Below are 19,861 nucleotides of genomic sequence, written 5' to 3'. Positions count from 1 at the left end.
AGGGACCACCTCATCAAGACCCACATTGAGGTTGAAGTGCTGAGGACCAACATAAGACATCTAGCTCGAACTCCCCGCCATCACCTAGCCTATCTACGAGCGGACCGACCACGGACATCTTACATCCAAACAGTGACCGCGCATGGTGAATCAATACCAACTTCCTTCACTTCTGCCGCAAGACCTCTGACTCCTCCATGGTGCCTCACACAACCAAATATCAAGCTTACAAAACCTGGCGTCCAGAAAAAAAAAACGGATTTGTCGTCACTGGCACTTAAACAGCTCACTTTACTTCTATCGTACGAGAAGCACCAAGATTCGATACATATATACACTGACGGATACGCCCTGCCGAACAGCTCAACCGGAGCAGTCGCGATACCAAGGTTGGTTACGATGATTAAATTCAAGACATCTCACGCAAAAACATCGACGGCAGAAGAAATGGCAGCCCTTCGTCCCGCGTTACAATTCTTCATTGACCAACCACACAAGTGGACTATTTTCTGAAACTTTAAGGCAACACTGCTGTCCCTTTGTCAGCCTCACGCCGCGGACCGCACGAACAGCTAGTTGGAGACTGCAAAAGTAATACACCACCTGATTGAGAATGTACGTGAAATCACTTTTCAGTGGTTATCTAGTCACTGCGGAATCGTCGGCAATGAACTGGCCGATCAAGCAGCCCGCTCAGCCCACACAGAAACGCATGAACTACTCCTACCGCTTTCTAGGACCGACGCTGCACGGAAGCGCCGCCGCACCAAATCACAATGGAATGTGCCGCACTTCAAGCATGCCCGATTGCATTCATTTGAACCAACCTTAAGTCTTTAAATACCATACAGGCTTCGCAGAGTAGACGCAACCCTGTAGGCTGTGGTTGGGCATTGCGTTTACCAACGCCTAAGCGTTTCGCATTGGGATGGCCGACACCGCAGCCTGTGACCACTGTGGCAATGAAGAAACAATTGGACATATCTTTTGCGACTGCCCACAGTATAGCGCACAGCGACAATCCCTTTGCAACGCGCTTAACAAGTTGGATGACCGACCTTTGTCAGAGGAAAGAATTTTATGCCATCGATGGGACACAAAGTCGTAGATGGCCCTGCAAGCGCTACTGCTCTTCTTGCGGTCGACCAGCCTTTCTGAACGATTTCAATCAGAACGCATTTCCTTTATGTGTTTTTTTTATCCTGTGTGTATGTGCGTTTTTTTCCTCTTTCTACACCCTTTTTCTTGCCCCTATTTCCCCGCCCCACTGCTGGGTAGCAAACCGGATGCTATTACCTGGTTAATCTCCCGGCTTTCCTCTTCATCTCTCTCTCCCTCTATCAGCATCTTGACTGAACTACGTTGCAGTTATTGGCAATCAAGTGAGTCCGGTCGACGCAGAGTTGTCTGTTAAGCATGGAGCGCTATACTTATTCCACACAATGGAGGTTGTTCACCTCGAGGCATCCATCCTGGTAAATTGGACAATAGAGAGAGAGAGAGAGAGACTCTTTATTGGAAAAACAGAGATTTTTGCCGGCGTCAGTATATAACCGCTGGCATGCTACTCTGTGTAGGGATGGGGAAGGGGGTTGACAGACTAAAGAAGAGAGAGAAGGAAATAATAATATAAAGAAAGAATATAAAAAAATGAAATGCGCAAGTGAACCTGATAGAAATGTTTACAACGAGTGTGTCAGGTAAGTGAAGCCTTTGCTGTATGAAATAATCGGGGGGGGGGGGGGTGCAATCATTAAAGCTTTCCTACTAGGCCAATGTTTGACAAGTAATTAAACAGGGACTGTAAAACCCGTCGCTGTTTAGAAGGGCCGGGCACTGGGCCTAATATGTTGGGCAACGTTAATTGATCGTGACAAATCATGTCCATTTGTCTCTCAAACACTGCTCTCTCATCGCGGTACGCGGAGCAGTCCAGTAATATGTGCTCTACTGTCTCTATGCTGCCACAGTTATCACAGCAGGGACTAGTGGTGCGCCCTATGCGGTACAAATAACTGTTCGTGTATGCCACGTTCAGTCGAAGACGATGGTACAGTGTCTCAAGTTGGCGAGGAAGTGTTGGGGAAATTTTCGCTCTCACTTCTGGGTCAATGCAACGAAGACAGTTATCTTGTTGGAGCGGCAGATTCCAGAGGCGGTCATTTTCTTGATAGGCATATTTTTTTGCGATGTTCGAGGCGTCGACTTTAGTAAAAATATTCTTCTGAATTTCCGGTACTGGAGTCCATTTCGGGCTGCTTCGTCCGCTTTTTCGTTTCCTGAAATACCAGCATGGCCAGGTATCCATTGGAACTTAATGTAATGTCCATCAATCTTAGCCTTGTGATGAAGATAGGCGATATCAGATGCTACACTTGGGTGATTACCATGCTTGTGCCTGTTCCATATACTTTGCAGGGCTGCTTTAGAATCTGTAAATATCACCCATGTTTTTGGCAGTTGCTGTCGTAGTATAAACTTAAGAGCCTCTTCAATGCCATATAGCTCAGCTGACGTAGAAGATGTCGCTCTCTCAAGACGATACGAGAGGGATTTTCCTGTTGAGGGCACAAAAACTCCATATGACGATCGACGTTGCCTTGTAGAACCATCTGTGAATATGTGCGTTTCGGCTGCGTATTCTTTATACATATACTCCAACGCTATCTGATGAATTGCTGCTTGGGGCATTTTCCTTTTTGCACTAATTCCGGGGATATACGGCACAATTTCTAGTGGTGACAGTGTCCAGGGTGGGATGTTCTTTGGCATAATAGGTGACGTCTGAGCAGGGATCGTAATACGTGCGCCTATGCTTCCGACGGCCTGCCCGAAACTAGATGTAGCACTGGCTTTAGAAATATTCTTTAGAAAGTGGTTCTTGTTGTGAAGAACGTGTCTGAGGTGAATCCGAAGTGTCCTCCTGCGAAGCTATCACTTCAAGAGGCAGACATCCGGCTTCTGCTACAGTTGCTACTCGAGACGATCCCTTTGGAAGGCCGAGACATATTCGAAGACAGTTGTTACGTGCCGCTTCAAGTTTTCTCTTGCTTGTATAAGACATATTATGCAGGATGGGCAGGTAATAACGCAAGGTACCGTCAACGTAGGCCTTTTGAAGGAGCACCATTGTTCGGCAGTTGCTGCCCCACTGTGACCCGGCTAAAAATCGGAATACGTGCGACGCCGACGAAATCTTCTCAGTCAGTTTCTTCACTTGAGGAGACCATGTGAGATTCCTATCAATCGTCACCCCAAGAAACCTTTGTGTCTTCACGTATGGAAGGGTGCGACCACCCAACACTAGTGGGTATTTTTCCATTCTTCTCCTCGAGAAAGCCATAGCAACGCTTTTGTCGGGGGACAGTTTGAGACCTCTTGAATTTAGGTAGGCCGATATGTTTGCCAGCGCTCTCTGGAGACGTTGTTGGGTGTTTCTTCGGGAACGCGCTGCACTCCAAATGCAGATATCGTCCGCATACAGTGTGATGCTGACGCCACGGGGCAGGTTTCTTTTCAGATGGATAAGCACTAGATTAAATAATACCGGGCTCAACACAGCTCCTTGTGGTACTCCCTTTTCGACGGCATGGAACGTTGTAGGGCCCTCCGGTGTACACATGAAAAGTTGGCGCCCTTGAAGATAATCTGCAATCCATGCGTAAAGCCGTCCTCCAAGACCAAGGGTTTCCAAAGCGTCAAGTATTGCTTTGTGATAGACGGAATCATATGCGGCCTTAATGTCTAAAAATAACGCAGTAGGTGTGTTTCCGCAAGCCAATTCTTCTTCAACTGATGAGATCAAGGCAATGACATTGTCAATGGCAGACCTATTTTGACGGAAGCCATTCATTTCCTCCGGGTAAATTTTCTTAGTTTCCAGAAACCAGTCAGACGTTTGTGAATCATTTTTTCGAATAGCTTCCCTACGCAACTAAGCAGAGATATGGGTCTGAAGGAGGCGTAATTTGTTGGCTGCTTTCCCCGGCTTCAATATAGGAATAACTTTAGCAAGTTTCCATTCCTTAGGAACCTCCCCATTTATCCACGAGGCGTTATAGTACTCCAGAAGACGTAGGCGAGATGTGGGGCTTAAGTTTGCGAGGGCTGCATAACTCACGCCGTCATGACCAGGAGTTGATCGCTTGTTCGTGTCGCTGATTGCTGCCTTGAGCTCGTCAATTGTGAAAAGTTCCTCTAAGTCAGGAAAGGTCGCTCGAGGTGTACAAGTCTGATGATTTGCAATGTTCAGAGATGGCGTTGCCCCGCTGGAAAGGAGCCTACAGTACTGCTCTGCCACCTCTTTCAGCGATGCGCGCTCATGTAGTGACAGCGCAAGAAAAGGGTAAAGCTGTTGCGGCTCCTTGCGAATGCCTCTGATGACTCGCCAGATTTTGCTCAGCGGTTTTCGTATATCCAGCGTACCACAAAAGTCTTTCCATCTTTTTCGGTTCAGTTTGGTTAAGTAACGTCTTATGTGTCTTTGTGCCCGTCGGCAAGCTCTGAGGTCTTCGATACTTTTTGTACGTAGAGCCTTCCTTTCGGCACGCCTTCGAATGGCACATAATCTTTCGAATTCTTCGTCGTTAGTTGGTATATTACATCGTTTAACGACAGAGCGAGTGCTTTTTTGGAGGCAATGAGCTATTGTTGGTATTAATTCTGCATTCGTAGTCGAGGCTGTGATCCCTTTGTCTACCGCTGCTGTGTAAGCGTCCCAGTCTACCGACTTCAGTGTCACTTTCTTGGGCGACTTCCGAAGATGACGGGCAGAGATTAGGATAGGGTAGTGATCGCTTCCTCGAGTCTCGAAGTCTGTACACCATCCAAACATTTGGACCACTTGACTTGAGACGAATGTGACATCGATGCAGCTGACAGTCTTCGGATTTTTCAGGTAAGTTATGCTGCCATCATTTAAGGGCTCTATATTGTATTTTGCAAGAAGTTTGGCCAGCTTAGCACCACGAGCACATGTATAAGAACTGCCCCAGATCTCGTTATGTGCGTTGAAATCGCCACAAATAATATGCGGAGACTGAGTGCTTGTCAACAAGTTTTCGAGTCTTGATACGTCGAACGGTGATCCTGGTTCCAAGTAGACCCCGATTAGGGTAAACACTTGAGATGCAATCATTGTGGTTGCGCAAACATATTCATTCTTGTCATGTGGTCCAACGTCAATCACAGATGCAGGCACATCGTTTCGAAATCCAATGAGGAGTCGGCTAATTCCGCTTTGTCGCCTGGAATGATGAAAATAATAACCTTGTAACCTAAACTGCTCGTCGACGCGAGACTCGGAAATGACCATGAACGGGAAACGGTACACTCGCGCTAGATACTTAAAGTCTGGTAACTTGGACCGCAAACCGCGAGCATTCCACTGGAAAATAGTACATGTACGGAAGTGCTTGTTGGTGGACACCGCTGGCGAGTCGATTGGTAGCGAATCCATGGTTGTTACTCAGAAGAACCACGGCGTTGCGCCGTGGGAGAAGTGGTCACTAGTGGTTCAAAAGCCAGGACTGCCTGCACCTCTGGGATGTCTTTCAACGATGGGTTGGCACACAGGAGAGCCTTGATTGCCGCGAACATCATGGGAATCAGCATACTTGATATGTCCTGTATGGTGCTGCCACCCAACAGCTTTTCTTGGCTCTTCCTGTTCTGTTGCGACTTTGGGGACATTTGTTGTTGACTTGCATCTGGATCACTTGAGGACTTTTCTTGGCTCTTTGCAGATGATGGGTCTTTTCTGGTTTCCTTTCACGACTGAGGCAAATGACTTTTTCGAGGTTGTGTCGCTGCGCTGGATTTGCTGCTCTTGCTGCTTTTGATTTGTAGATGTGAATATCACATCCGGATTCGGCGGCGGTTCTCGTCGTTTTCGCGCTTTTCCTGGAATTGCTCCATTGTCCGTGCTAGAGTAGCTGCTTTCTTTTTGGGGCACCCGCCATATGACGCAGCATGGTCAGCTCCACAGTTTGCACATCGAGGCTGAGAACGGGACGTACACTCCTTGTGCGTATGTGCGCCAGCGCATATCTTGCAGCGGATGGGGCCGTTGCAGTATTTCGCTATATGCCCATGCCTTTGACATCTGAAGCACTGAGTAGCGGATCCTATATATTCTTTTACAGGATAACTGCAGAATCCAAATGACACTCGGCTTGGTAAAGGGGCGTCTTTAGAGAATTCGAGGATGACCGAACGTCTTCGGGTCTCCGTTACAACGCCATCTTCGTTTGGAATGTAAGCAACTTGCCTTTTAGCAGATATAACCCCTTGTTCGCTCAAATACTCCTTGAGGTCGTCATCTGAGTACTCAACAGGGACGTCCTGTATCCTCCCGTACGTGGCAGAGTAGGAGTACGGAACTCGTGCTTCTACAGCAATACCCGCCAGGTCTGTCACCGCGAGGAGGCGATTAGCTGCAGGAACTGAAGACATTGTCACCATGAGGCTGCCATCCTTGTTGAGACGATGGCTGAGTACCTTTTCTTGGGCTGTTGTCACGACTGCAGAAGCCAGGAGATTTGGGTTGACTTTCCAGAAGCTTCTGTTAGGTTGAGTTGGCTTGAATATGACAGGAACACCTGCAGCTCTTTTCTTTTTGTAGGAGACAACAGTGAAGGCTGCCTGGTCCATCTCTTCGTTGTCTTCTGTAGACGCCCTTGACTGAGCGTCATCCTCACGCAGCCGTTTTCTTGCTTGTTCATCTTCTTTGTGGTCTACAGAATGAATATGCTGACCTGATGCCTGAGAACTTGCGGTGGATGCCATTAGAGCATCATGAAGGGCGGGCGACAACGGAGGGCCGCCGCGCTGCTGCTTCTGGCCAACACGTTTCGGGAGTCGATCGCTGTACTTGCGTCGCAGGACGGTGACCCCCAGACCGTCCTTCGTTGATGTCGAGGCACAAATATTAAAAGATGAACTCTACTCTTGCTAAAAAAGACTGAAAATTACAGACGAGCGTTGAGAAGCCAGCCTTTCATACGTCTTCTTCTTCTTCCTGGACAATAAATGGTACACACCATTATCACATGCGCATTGCAAAATGGTCTCCTTGGCCCCATAACCAGTGGTAAATACTTCGTTACATGACGTTTACGTCAGATGTCCACGGGAAGTTTCAGTGGCTGCCAAGTCACTGCGGCGTCATAGGGAACGAAAACGCCGATAAAGTGGCTCGGGCAGCTCTTGACGGCACACAGAACTAGACCACGCCACTTTCAAGGTCCGACGCTGCCAGAAGACTTCGAGTGCTTGAACAGGAGATCACGCACTCTTTATGGTACACACCAAGCAGCCAGACCAACCGGACCAATTGTCAACAGCCTCTGACCTCTTTGATGCATCTCTGTATGCCAACTAGAATCCGCCGAAGAGAGGCTACTCTGCTTTATCGGTTATAGCTATAGGGGTGGCATTCACGAAATCTTATTAATTTCGCATTGGAATGACCGACAACGCTCTTTCGATACCTATCGTTGCGAGGAGACGCTACAGCACATTCTGTGCGACTGTACGGGATATAATGTTCAGAGACAATCACTGACGTCCGCTCTAGCACACCATGACTTATTTTTAACAGACCAATGTCTGTTGAAGCCATGCTTACTTGTCGTCGACAGAAGACATCGCAGCTGAAGGCCACGAAGGCGCTACTTCGGTTTTTAAAAGAAACGGACTTGGACAAGCAGCTGTGACAGTGATGTCGCGTACCATGCAAGAGTGATGGACTGTGACCGACCGACTGTGCATGCTGTGTTATGTGCTGTCTTTCTCTCTCTTTCCGCTCCATCTTTCAATCTCCCCCATCCTGTTCGCATGCGTAGGGTAGCAAACCGGTTGTCCTAAACTGCTTAACCTCCCTGGCTTTCCTTTTATACTCTTCCTTCTCTTTGTCGTTACCGACCCGACTTTTCTACTATATACATATAGGCCCGACGGCAGCCAGCAGAAAGTCGTCTACTCGGCCACATGCGCATTGGCCCATATTTATTTTGTACATGTATAGTAGCACAAGCTAGTACAAAACTTGGGTCGCTGGACGGGCGCCAGTTTTCATTGTGAGAGACTCGTACAATCATCCATAATGGTTGAAGTAGCCAAAGAAAGCTATCATCTCACAGTGCTACATGTATTCACACCATATACACAGTAAATAAACGTGATATCAATTTCGCAATATCACACTACATAAAGGCAACCAGTTCTATCACTGTTTATTTCATCAGTGGTTCCAAGAAAATCGCCGGGAAGTAACAAAGTTATTCAGTTCGTCGATGCGATTTCCTTCTAGTAGAGATGAGGAAATGGAAGCATAATAAAATAAAGCCAGTAACGTCGACGTTTTCATGTCCGGCCACACAACACAAGCCGCTGTTGTCAATAGATGAGCTGATGAAACTGTCCTAAAATGGGTCGTGAGGAACACCACAGAGAAGAATGGACGGAGCTTTTCCACACTAACGTAGCATGACTATCCTGGACACAGTAACCACACTTCCAGTATTGCGCGGTTGTGACTAGTGGGCACGGTCTCCAAGAGGCTTCCCTGGGACATAGGTGTATTCGTAAGTATCCTAAACAAAGAAGAAAAAGTAACGAAAATGTAAGTACATAAACTACAACTAAATCAATCGCGCTTCTTGTTCTTTAAGTGCATTCAATTAATACTTGTACGGCAGCAAAAATACACGCCTTCTCTGTTGAAACGTACCCGGTGTCGGTACAAGCCAGGCTGCATCAACACCCGTGAAATGTTCTTTTTTTCCTTCGCTGTTTTCTGAATAAAGGAAGATATGCTTTCGAGCTCCCGTCGCTCATGTCATTCTGTGAATTGACTTTCACTTGCGTTAATAATTTGTTTTTTTTACCATTTTCTCTTAATTGTTCGATAATAATTGTTTGACAATCAACATCCTAATTGTATGATAACAATAGGCTTGCACTTAAAAATATGTTCACTTCACGTAAATTTCTAAACGCTGCAGTTAGTCATTTCCTCGTCAGTGAAGCACTTCCTTCTCACCATTCCACCCATTCGGACGGGAAGATACTTGGCGTCGATGTACTGCTGTATATCCTGTTTGTTGACAGTCTTGAGTCTATCGGCACCGAAGGTGAGTAAACTCTTGATCATTCTCAGGATGGCTGTAGAAATAGACGAAAACGATCGTAAGTCAACAAGGAACCAAGGATACACGCTTCTCATACACATTTACAAGAATTGAAACACGAGTAATTTGGCGCATATTAAGGTTGACAAGGACATATCTGAGGTCATAACTGGTTGACTACATCTTTGGAGTGGCATACACGACGTCATTTTTCTTTCTTATCATTCCTTTGTTATCGGAATGGTTGACTGACAACTGTGGTAGCGGCATTACATCTTCTGCGACTGTCCTCGCTACAATGTGCAGAGACAAGCACTCGCTCGGTTTCACCGACGGCAGTAACCATTTAGGAATGTCGTCCCGAGAAGACACCGCAAATGAAGGCGACGAAGGCATTGCGCTAATTCTTGAAGACACAGACCTGCACTGGCTGTTATAGACCAATAGCGATATTGAGACTACGAGGAGTGTGGCTGTGTGCTCCCCCTTTCCTTCTTTCTCTCTAGTTCTGAATATCAAACTCCCTCATCCTTTTCCCCAGTATAGGGTAGCATACCAGTCATTCTAGACAGGCTAATATCCCTGCCTTTCCTCTCTCTCCCGTTTCTTTCTTAGTCTCTTGAAGCTTTTTTTTTCTCTCAAGTTTAGCGCGTGCACCTTGTTGCGTGGCATTGAACTGTCGGCCATAGTAACCAGTTATTTCCTAGTTCATTTGTCCACCCACGAGAGGCGAAGTCGCCACTGCTTTAGTGTAAGGATTCGGCTGTCGGCGATCTTCTGTCTCAATAGACGTGTAATCTTATTAAACAATGTACATTTTGAATTGAGTTTACTTGCAACAAGGTTGCGAGGATGACCACGCAAAAAAGCTGCATTGAGCGGCTTGAGGGGCATGCTTGGCATGGGGTGGCAGGAGGTTAAGTGGGCATATGAGATTAAGAAGTTTGCGGGGATAGCGTGACCGCAGCTAGTACAAAACCGGGATAATTACACAATAATTGGAGAGCCTTTACTCGGCAGTGGGCATATTCAAGCTCATGGTGATAGTGATTTAGACCCAATCAAAATTGGAATCCCTGGTGTTCATCCTTACCACTTTACTTGATAGAAAGCATCATGATCAGCGCTGTATAAATGGCAGCCGGCCGCTTGGGCAGCAGTAATAGTAAATCTTAGTGATTTATTGTAGCAAAACCACCATTTCGGCTAGTTGGTATCGATTAATCTTGAATTTAAAGAAGGGGAGGCGCAAAATAAAACAGGGACATAAAGAGGAGACCGACAACACAGGCGCACTCTCGCAACTGGAAGTTTATTGATAAGGCAACACATATAAAGCTTACAAGTTGGGCACGTGGTGCAGGTTCTCTCGCCTATAGAAATAGAATGACTTTCCACATCCGATTTGTGAGAGCACATGTGTCACGACGAAAAAAAAAAGAAAAAAAAAGAAGAAAAGAGAAAAAAGAACAAAAGGGGGGAGTGTTGTGGTGAGAATCAAAAGTCAGCGCAGCGTGTTAATCAAATAGGAGTACTCTTTCTCTATCAGGGCAATAGACGGGTGGCTGACACACCGATCGCCGCATCTCTTTATATGGAACACTTCGATTAATTTACGAGTGGTTTTATCACGATGCCTAGATAGAACAGTTGCGTCAACGAAAAAAGGGAGAACAGCCGCACGTGGTGCAGTGCTGCGCCAAGTGGGCACCTTCCTTTGACGCCACCGCTCTTTTGTGCTCCTGTTTTGTGCTCCTGTTGCTCAAATTCTGTGGCGCGTACCAGTTCATGATGATAATAGTTTCTTGCGGAGCAGGGACGTTTTTCTGCGAACTTTAGCTGCTTCGCTGTTAAGAAACCTCACTGGTCGGCTTCCACGCCATGGCTGAACACTGGAGTTTGCAATACGAGAACCAAGGTGCCAACAAAACTAATCTCTCCACAGCAACCAAAACTGTAACAAAACGGAACTAAACAAGTTTGCTAGTGAAGAAAAGTTTTTAACGGAAAGCAACCCTGGTCTACTTGCTGCTTTAATTCCTAGAAACAGTCCCCGAGTTTAAGTGCACCAAAAGATTAGGCGTATTTTGAGGCTTAGCCGCACAGCTATTTCGCATTCTCGTGCGACGTCAGCTTCGAAAAAACGTGAGGGTGATTTACGTAAAATTAACTCGAGCGCAATGACTACTGACGTAGACGGACGGTCGTTTATTTCAACTCCTTAGCTAAAGGACCCCAGATGCACCGTTCTTGGCTGTGCTTTTGTCCGCCTGCGAACAAACCTTGAAGGGTAGCTGGATCGCAGGAATTTTTATGGTTTTATTATTTATGTAATTGATATTGTTTTTGTTCCAGAAAAGTACGGCACCATATACTTGAATAAACAAAGCATTAAGCACAGGAAAGAACTATATACAGCCGCTTTAATTGGAAAGTGTTCGGACATAAATATTAGGTCCTGTATCTGCACGTACATGGAACTGCACATTATCAGTTTTTTGGTGACTAATAAACGGGCACATTTTTAAAAATGTCCTTTATAGCGAAATTGCACTATACCTAAACCAACTCACAAAATATCCGTTCAATAAGCATTATGTCTGACGCAAAACAAAAAAAAAATTCAGGACAACAAACCTCGAAGTAGTACGCCAGTAAAAGACTTACCGTTAAGCAACCATGGCATGTTGTATATGAGTGCATTTCCTAGAAAAACGGAAAGTGGGGTTATTTTCCTTGCAGATTTGAAAAAAAGGCCTTAAAGCGCATTTTAGTTCAAATTATCTATGGCATCTTTGTCACATTCTTTTAAGATTTTGTATTTCTTTTCCAGAAAAATATTGGATAGAGTATTGTTCATTATCTTTTGTTGCCAGTTGTGCATCGAAGACAATTCACAAAGCTTTTTGTTCAGAGAGTGCTGTTTGCCATTTGCCTACCGTCTTTACTAGCATGCCTCACATCTATGTATATTGCCCGGGCTCTAATAAATGCTCTTGAGGACTGTACTAGCATGCTGACTTTTTTATGTATACGGGCCCAACGTTTACTCACTCGATATTCCTTTTTTTTATTGTGGTCGATATTATGTATAATACGCAAATTTATTGGAAAATTATGAGCAGCTTTGCCATTCACAACGCGTTTGTTACGTGCACAATTGCACAACTGTTCGCGCCCTTTGGCCTCAAAGACGTTTCTTGCACGTAATTGTCATACTCGAAGTCGCCACTTCCTTTCTTTGCAACGCGCCTGTACACTATATGTTTTCAAAAGTGCTTGTTTGTACGAAGTGTGATGGTTTAATAGTGCAAAAGCTATTCCTGGTTTGAGATCATGGGCGTAGCCAAGGGGGGGGGGTTCAAACCCCCCCCCCCGAAATTTTTCAGTTTTGCTTGCGTATATAGGCACGCACACATACAAACGCACGCACGAACATACATAAAGTATGGTTGAACCCCCCCCCCCCCCCCGAAAAAAATTTCTGGCTACGCCCCTGTTTGAGATGCATGATATTTACATATTTTCCCTGTTTATAAAAGCTACGTAACCTAACGAAATCAGCAATTAATCGGTAGTAATTAATAAAGTCAAGTTTAATTGAGGGCGCAACATTGTATAAGCAGATATAGCTACTCCAGTATTCCAGGGATTTCGTAAATCGGAATGGAAAAAGATTTGAAGAGAGACCTTGAAAACATCAACAATACAGGTTTAAGCATAGCTACAATTTGAATGGTTAAGGAAAACAAATACCTTGAAAATGTGAATACTATAGAGTGGTCACACACAGATCATTCCAGTTATATTTCTAAAAAAAAAGAGATAATACCTAAAACAACTTTTTTGGGCACGAACGAGAATATCATTTCGTGTCGGTATCAAGTGGCATATCGCGATGAAAATAATCGAACACCATGGTGTCAACCTTTAGAAATTCTAACCAGAGGTGAAAAAATCTCTAGGACACAGGGACAGCGAACTACAAGAGCTAACTTCAACTGACGTTAATGCAGTCAACAGCCACGTATACCTACATATGGAGAATATATTATATTAACAAAAAACATGGCTGATCCCTCTATCATAGAAATCGGCATAACACGAAAGTGAAACGTGTCTTCACAGACGCAGTTGAGCATTTGTTGTGCATTGTTTCGGCACAAGGGCGAAGGAATGAATGCTATAGCAGCAAATTGTAATGTCACGCGAAGAACGGCAAGCAGATCGAAACTCGCAACGCGCTGCTATAGAGCAGAAAGGACGCACGGAAGGAACACACACAATATGAATGCGAACTAACAACTGTCACAGCTCGAAAGTTAAAGCGCGCTGCTCAAACACAAAGGAGGCCGCACGAAACGAACGCACAAGTATACACAGGATGAGCGCGAACTAACTGTCACAACTGTAACTTATTTGTGCGTGAGCAGCGCGCTCCTTACGCCAAAGCGGCCGCTGCAGTGAGCGAAGTGACCTCGTGCTCTCTGTAACCTCAACGAAAACTTGCGGTGAGGGCACAAGACGTACAAACCACCGCCATCACAAGATAAGCGCGCACACGAGTGACCACGCCCTGTAGAGGCGCGCGTTCATCACAACGTGTGGGGCAACGACCTTTAAAGCTTATTTAAAGCGCGCCCTTCGCGCCATCTCGCTGGTGATAACGAAAACACGCTGAAGTGCCACCGATCTCTGAATACCGCCAGCGGTAAATGGTGTATATAAATAGCTCGCCGTTAGCCTGCTAAAGAACGCGCCGTCTTTGGCTGAGTCGGTTCGCGCCGCGGGCTGCGGAGCCGAGGGGTCGTAGGTTCGACTCCCGGCGACAAAACTTTTTCCTTGTATTTTTTTTTCTTTGCCATCTGTTAGTGTATATTTTACGTCATATCTGTGACAGAAATACGTCAGTGGAGCCGTGGTGGACCCCGGCATAAAACACGTTCGTGTTAAGAGAACAAGCAAATAAATATTACACCATCACATGTTATATTACCTATGTCACCTTTCGGCCATATTACTGCCTACTTCCGGCAGCCAGACTACCAGTTCACTTCCTAAGGTCTAAGCTGGCTTGCAAAGCAAGCTATGATGTTGCGACGTGTGCTGGCTCAGTTTTCTGCCCAGATTTCTGTTTCGCAACTCTTCTTTCTCGCTTCTTATGACTTTAAATCCTCCTTTTCTGGTTAACTGTAGCAATCCGAACTTATTTATTTTGTTAATTTTTCTACTTTCCTTTCTCAATTTCCCTGTCTCTCAACAGTATTTCTACATACCATTATGTTTTGGAATATAGGATCTACCTGATGGTACTTATCCTTAATATTTCCTTTAACAGACGTATGCGGGCTCTATACCGTCTCTTGCACGTCTGGAAAAGAACTTAGCGCCTTTGCCGAAGAAGCGCGGATCATAGTACACGGACATACAAAAAGAACAGCGTAGTCAGAGACGTCGAAGTACACTAAGAAAAAAAAAAAGATTACCTGTTACACTTTTTGGTGCGCATTGACTCGTCACATACACATACAACTTTCTTTAAAGATACACGTTAACTATATTTTGGATAGTTAACCCTGCGTTAACTATCCAAATAGTTTTGGATAGTTAACGTGTGGAAGTTTGGCGCCTCCCACTACTCTCGTAAGAGAGTATAATGATCCCCAAAGGAGAGTTCACGTGCATCTTTAAAGAGAATCTTACATGTGGCAAATGAGGATCCGGCAAAAAGAGCACCAGGTAATCATTTTTTTGTAGAGTGTAGTAACTAAACATTCAAGCTGAATCCACTGATTAGGAGCCATCAAGAACGGCTGATGGCCATTGGCGCAAGTTTGAGAGATAATAAATAAATAAATAAATAAATAATAAATAAATAAATAAATAAATAAATAAATAAATAAATAAATAAATAAATAAATAAATAAATAAAGCGTGTCGCGGGACTGAAAATAATAGAAAAATAAAGCTGCTGAAGAAAATCATGTAACAGCACGAGAAGTGAAACTTGGCGACGACAGAGACAGAGTGTAAAGAGCGCTGAAGAAGGGTTATTTGGCACCTACATCAGATCAACCTGTTATTTACTCAAAGAGGCATTCCTGAAATTATGAACACAGAATACAACATAGGGGAATGGAGTAGTCAACCTGCTCTTTTCTTCAATCTCTTCACAGCAGCTCATGACGAACAGAACAGAACAGAAAAACAATATTTGTGCAAATGTGTCTTTCTTTGTTTTTAACTGTATAGGTGTCAAGCTTCTGTGCGTCTCTAAATTTCTTTAACACCCTGCACAAGTGAAAACACCAACGTAACAAGCAACAGATGAAAGGACGAGCGCGCTGGACACGTATTCGCTTTTTGTTTGTGTTCTGTAGCTGTCTCTCATGCTTTTATTAGTTTATATACCTTCAATATAGTCCTGAAGATGTCTTATTCTTGTTTAGGCCCCGCGTTTTCTCCGAAATTGCCAATACTCTTGCATGCACGCACACACACAGACGGATTCGTCCACAACGCACTGTAAGGCGCGCGGCACCAAACTATTTTTGTTTTGCTAAACGAACATCACCTTTGTCTAAACCTTCGAATTAAGGTTTCTGATAATACGACGGCGTGACGGTTTGTGACGTCAATACGCTCGCTTGTTACGTATGTTCTGTCCTTGCCATAAACTGCGCACTCTACCAAGAAGTAAGCAAGCCTCCATTTGCTCCATCCGAGCTTCGTAGACGAACTTAGTAGAAAGTTTGATCAAAAGGAAGGCTGTTTACCGAGTCCTATTGGGTACTTCTTGTCGAAGACATCCACTACGAACTTGAGAAGATCAATATCCTGCAGGAAAAAACAAACAAGGTGAATGAAGCTAGGGAGCACAGTTACAAAAAAAAAAACTTGGTATCAACAGGCATCCGGTGAAGGATGTGTATACAGCACGTCCTAACATGTTTTCACAGAAGCTGTGCTGCTATGGCGTTGAGTAGGCCTCGCAAGCCAAGCCGAATCAATGTTTTCATTTAACTGACACCAATTGCAAGAGTCCGGATGTTCGAACTATATATTCACTACGAACCAGGTATAATGGCCTTAACTGAAATATTTTTTACAGTTTCTTTTGAATTGCAGCGTCCAACTATCATTCATTAGGGCTTCATTCACGTATTATTCTTTTTATCGTAAACTTTCTAACTCGAACAACTGAATTAGCAAAAAAAATATTAGGACTCACGATCAAGAAGTGACTGCACTTTTATGGGTGCCGGTGCTCCTCACGCGCAGCGCATCTGTCCAGGCTTTATGCGCTCTTCGGAGGGAAATTGCCGAATGTTTAATGCGAGGTAAATGGCGTTTTCCTTGTAATAATAGGACAAACATTTGGCTAATAAAAAATATTATCTTTGTAGTCGTTTCCTTGACGACGTCTATTCAGCCTAAATAATATAACCAAGCGAAATAATATACCGTCCCGAATGGCTTCGAAGAGGCATCGTTGGTATGGCTGCGCTGCAAACATGGTACACGTAAACAGGAAAGCTGACACAAGAACACAAAACCATCAGAGACCTCGTGCGCTATTTATTCCTTTGTTTTCACTCGTTATGTATACACATAACATAGCGTGAAGTCTCTCGTGTACAAATATGGATGTTGTGCATGTGAAGGTGCAATAAAAACAAAAACTCGTCTAAGTGGTAGCGTGATATTCGAAGACGTACTTGGAGATATGGCGAAAGTATATATACCTTGAGCAAAATCTTTCCTTTCGAAATTCTACGGCATCTCGATTTAAAGCTAGAGAAGATGCACTTTTCATGACTGCCCATCTTGAGAGGTTTGGTTGTACGTCTCGTTGAACCTCTTGTATATCGAGGTGCCGTCGAATTCCTAAAAGAAAGGTTTTACACAGGATGATGTTTGCATTATGTCTCTAGGCAAATGCTTCGGGTATCTTGTTGCCTTTAATACGTGTTTTCAAATTCATTACTCTCCCGTCGCATGGTCAACATGCACGTTTGGATACGTGATATTTACAATCTATTGCATGTAATTTTTTTTTCATTTCAGTCTGAACCGACAGCCCCTCGCGGAGAGAAGCGGTGTCTGGCACCGAATTTTCAAGCTGGCAGCGTATATTAACAAAGGATGTTCGATTTTACACAATTTCTCAAAAGTTCTGAGTCGCAGGTCTTCCGATTCGTTTCCGAGTAAGCCTCACAAGCTTCCCTAAGTAGTGCATATTTGTTAAGTATAGATATGTGCATTTTAAAGCCTCGTTATGCAACTTAGATTACGTCATCTTTCAAACGATTGCGCAGGTATATGAAAAAGAAAACTTTTCGTTGTTTTACCAATACATAACGCCTTTTTGCTCCATCTAAATATTGTCTTCCTGACTTCATTGACTTTCTCTTGCGTGACTTGATCTTTCTTCAACAATGTCCTTTCTCGGCTCCTTATAAGGTTTCGGAAGAGCGGGAACTCGAGCGAAAAATTAAGGTCGTTCGAAGAAACCATGACAGCAGAGAACTACCAACACTTTGATAAAGCGTAGCTGCCAGTATGATGTTATACTTACAATATTGGATACACCGATGTCTGTACAGTCCATCAGAATAGTGATCTTTTTGGCATGACACTCATTGAAGAGTTTCTCAACGAAGAAGAGGAAGACCTGTTTGACTCTGTCAGGGTCTGCCAGTCCCTTGATGTAGTTTTTGTTTCGAAGCACCACTGAAAAAGGCGTGAAGGATGTGATATAGAAACGCTTCCAGTAAGTATTAGAACTACCGCTTAGAAATTCCATGCTTGTATTAGCAGAACCTGTTTTTTTGTTTGGAGCCGCCACTTTGGGATTCAGCCACTGCGATGTTTGCTCCACTTATAGAAGTGGAGTAGCCGAGATGACATAAACCTCTCCACAGCAAGTCAGAACAGAACAGATGTTTGCTCCGCTGTCGATGAAATTAAAAAGGCATTCAGGGCTTGGATTCTATGAGAGAGATTGTAACAATCTCTTTTGTTCTTTTCTGTTCTAACTTGCTGCTGTGGAGAGATTGAGGTGTATAGCACCTCGGCTACTTCATTTCTCTACGTTGCAGCACATACACAGAAGAGAAATGGTGAAGCCAGGATTAACAAATAAAGAAAAACAATTAGCAAACAAACAAAGGAAATTTGTAAATAGTCAGTTCACTGGAAAGAGTTCAACTTGCAATAGAACGTTCAAACGCACACATTTCTAAGTTCTATCCACACTAAACGAAAGGCCATCACTTCATATATAACTGCACACGGCTGCCCATCGTAAACGTTTATCTAGTTCAGTGTCCACTAAGAAGGTAAAAACCAGATGATTTAGCAAAGAATCGCAAATACTGATTTGCCGATGATGTGGCCCGAACTGCTGGTAAAAAAAAGCCAATAAAATGCTTTTCTGAGCAAAATTTACTGACAGAAACATCTGAAAACAGCAATTGGCGAGCTAAATTGTGAACCCTTATTCTGGTTGAGCTGTTCCCTGCGTGGTAACAGATTCCACAAGACAGTGCTTCACTTCATACACAGCACCGGTCTTACGGCACACAGCTAATACACATTCAGGGTGTTTCAGCTAACTTGCGCCAAGTATATTTCCTAATTTCGCGCACTCTATAGAAAAGCCGAAAAAAAACAACAGGGCAGTTATTTTAGCATAGATCAAACAATCCGACGTTGTTGAACGATCGTTACAACTTTTTCATTGAATATTTTTTGTTCGCGTTACTATTTCAAAGAATAATTAAGCAATCATAATTACCTAGATTATCGGATTGGCGGTTATCTTAGCATGGATGAAGTATTTTGACATTTTAGAGCAAGTGCTACAACTTCTGTATTGAAGATTTTTCGCTATAGTTAATAATTAGAAAGTTGGTTAAGAATTCTTTGTTAATTACTCAGATTGACGATTGTAAAAAAAAATACTCTGCAGTGCTACTTACGGCTCAGGACAATACTGGGACGATTCGACACGCGCAGCGCATGTTTTTTTGTTTTTAAAATACTCTAGGCGCAAGTTATCCGAGACGCCCTGTATACACACAAAGTATTATGAATTAAGGGCAAGTCTTTCGCAATAAAAAAAATTATTCCTTAGATCTTCATGAAAGTATTGCGGGGCTATTAGGCCCGCACGTGCGCTGACAGTTTGTGCCTCAGCGATGGTTACGTAGTCCTACTTGGTAGCCTCCTTTATTTCTACATCCATGCGGCCAACAAAAGCTGCATCGTTTTCCTTTACGCTAGGGGCCTCCCGTGCCGGTGGCCATAAAGCGCTCGTTTGCAATAATGGAGCTTGAATTGAGCTGCCGTCGTAGCACATCAGCGAAGACGAGCCACTGAAAATGACAGGGCGTGTTAGACAGGTTTCTGAAAAAAAAACACCGTTTTCTGTCGTCGTTACGTCTATTCAACACACGGCGTGTAAAGGAAAATTTTGAGAAACTACGCAGTACAGAAGCGAAGCCCTTAGTGCCTCTGCCATACGACGCGCTGACATGCAGAAAAGACTTCCCGTCGTACACTTCTAGGTTTCGACGACACACGTAAAGTATGAAAATGTGTGAACAACCTGCTAGTATTTTACTCATTTGTAGTGAATGTATATATTGTGTACTGACATTGCGTTCTTCTACACGCTACAAAAAATGGACTGAACTCCATGTGTAACGCAATAAATTCTGCGCCAA

At 44.1% G+C, this 19,861-nt stretch overlaps 1 protein-coding gene across 1 annotated transcript in view; it reads right to left on the bottom strand.

The window, feature by feature from the left end:
- Window positions 1-8,215: 8,215 nt before the first annotated feature.
- Window positions 8,216-19,861, bottom strand: part of LOC119388149 (motile sperm domain-containing protein 2) — a 46,970-nt gene continuing 35,324 nt past the window's right edge. Inside the window, exons 5-9 of the mRNA XM_037655799.2 lie at window positions 17,710-17,864; window positions 15,908-15,968; window positions 11,799-11,837; window positions 9,044-9,165; window positions 8,216-8,594 (exon numbers count right to left, since the gene is read on the bottom strand). Of these exons, the coding sequence (XP_037511727.1) occupies window positions 8,538-8,594; window positions 9,044-9,165; window positions 11,799-11,837; window positions 15,908-15,968; window positions 17,710-17,864 (434 nt within the window). The 3' untranslated portion in view covers window positions 8,216-8,537. The remainder of the gene's footprint in view (window positions 8,595-9,043; window positions 9,166-11,798; window positions 11,838-15,907; window positions 15,969-17,709; window positions 17,865-19,861) is intronic.

Source organism: Rhipicephalus sanguineus, chromosome 3 (assembly GCF_013339695.2).
Source record: "Rhipicephalus sanguineus isolate Rsan-2018 chromosome 3, BIME_Rsan_1.4, whole genome shotgun sequence".
In the NCBI taxonomy this organism is placed as follows: domain Eukaryota; kingdom Metazoa; phylum Arthropoda; class Arachnida; order Ixodida; family Ixodidae; genus Rhipicephalus; species Rhipicephalus sanguineus.
This window is presented reverse-complemented; position numbering and strand designations above follow the sequence as displayed.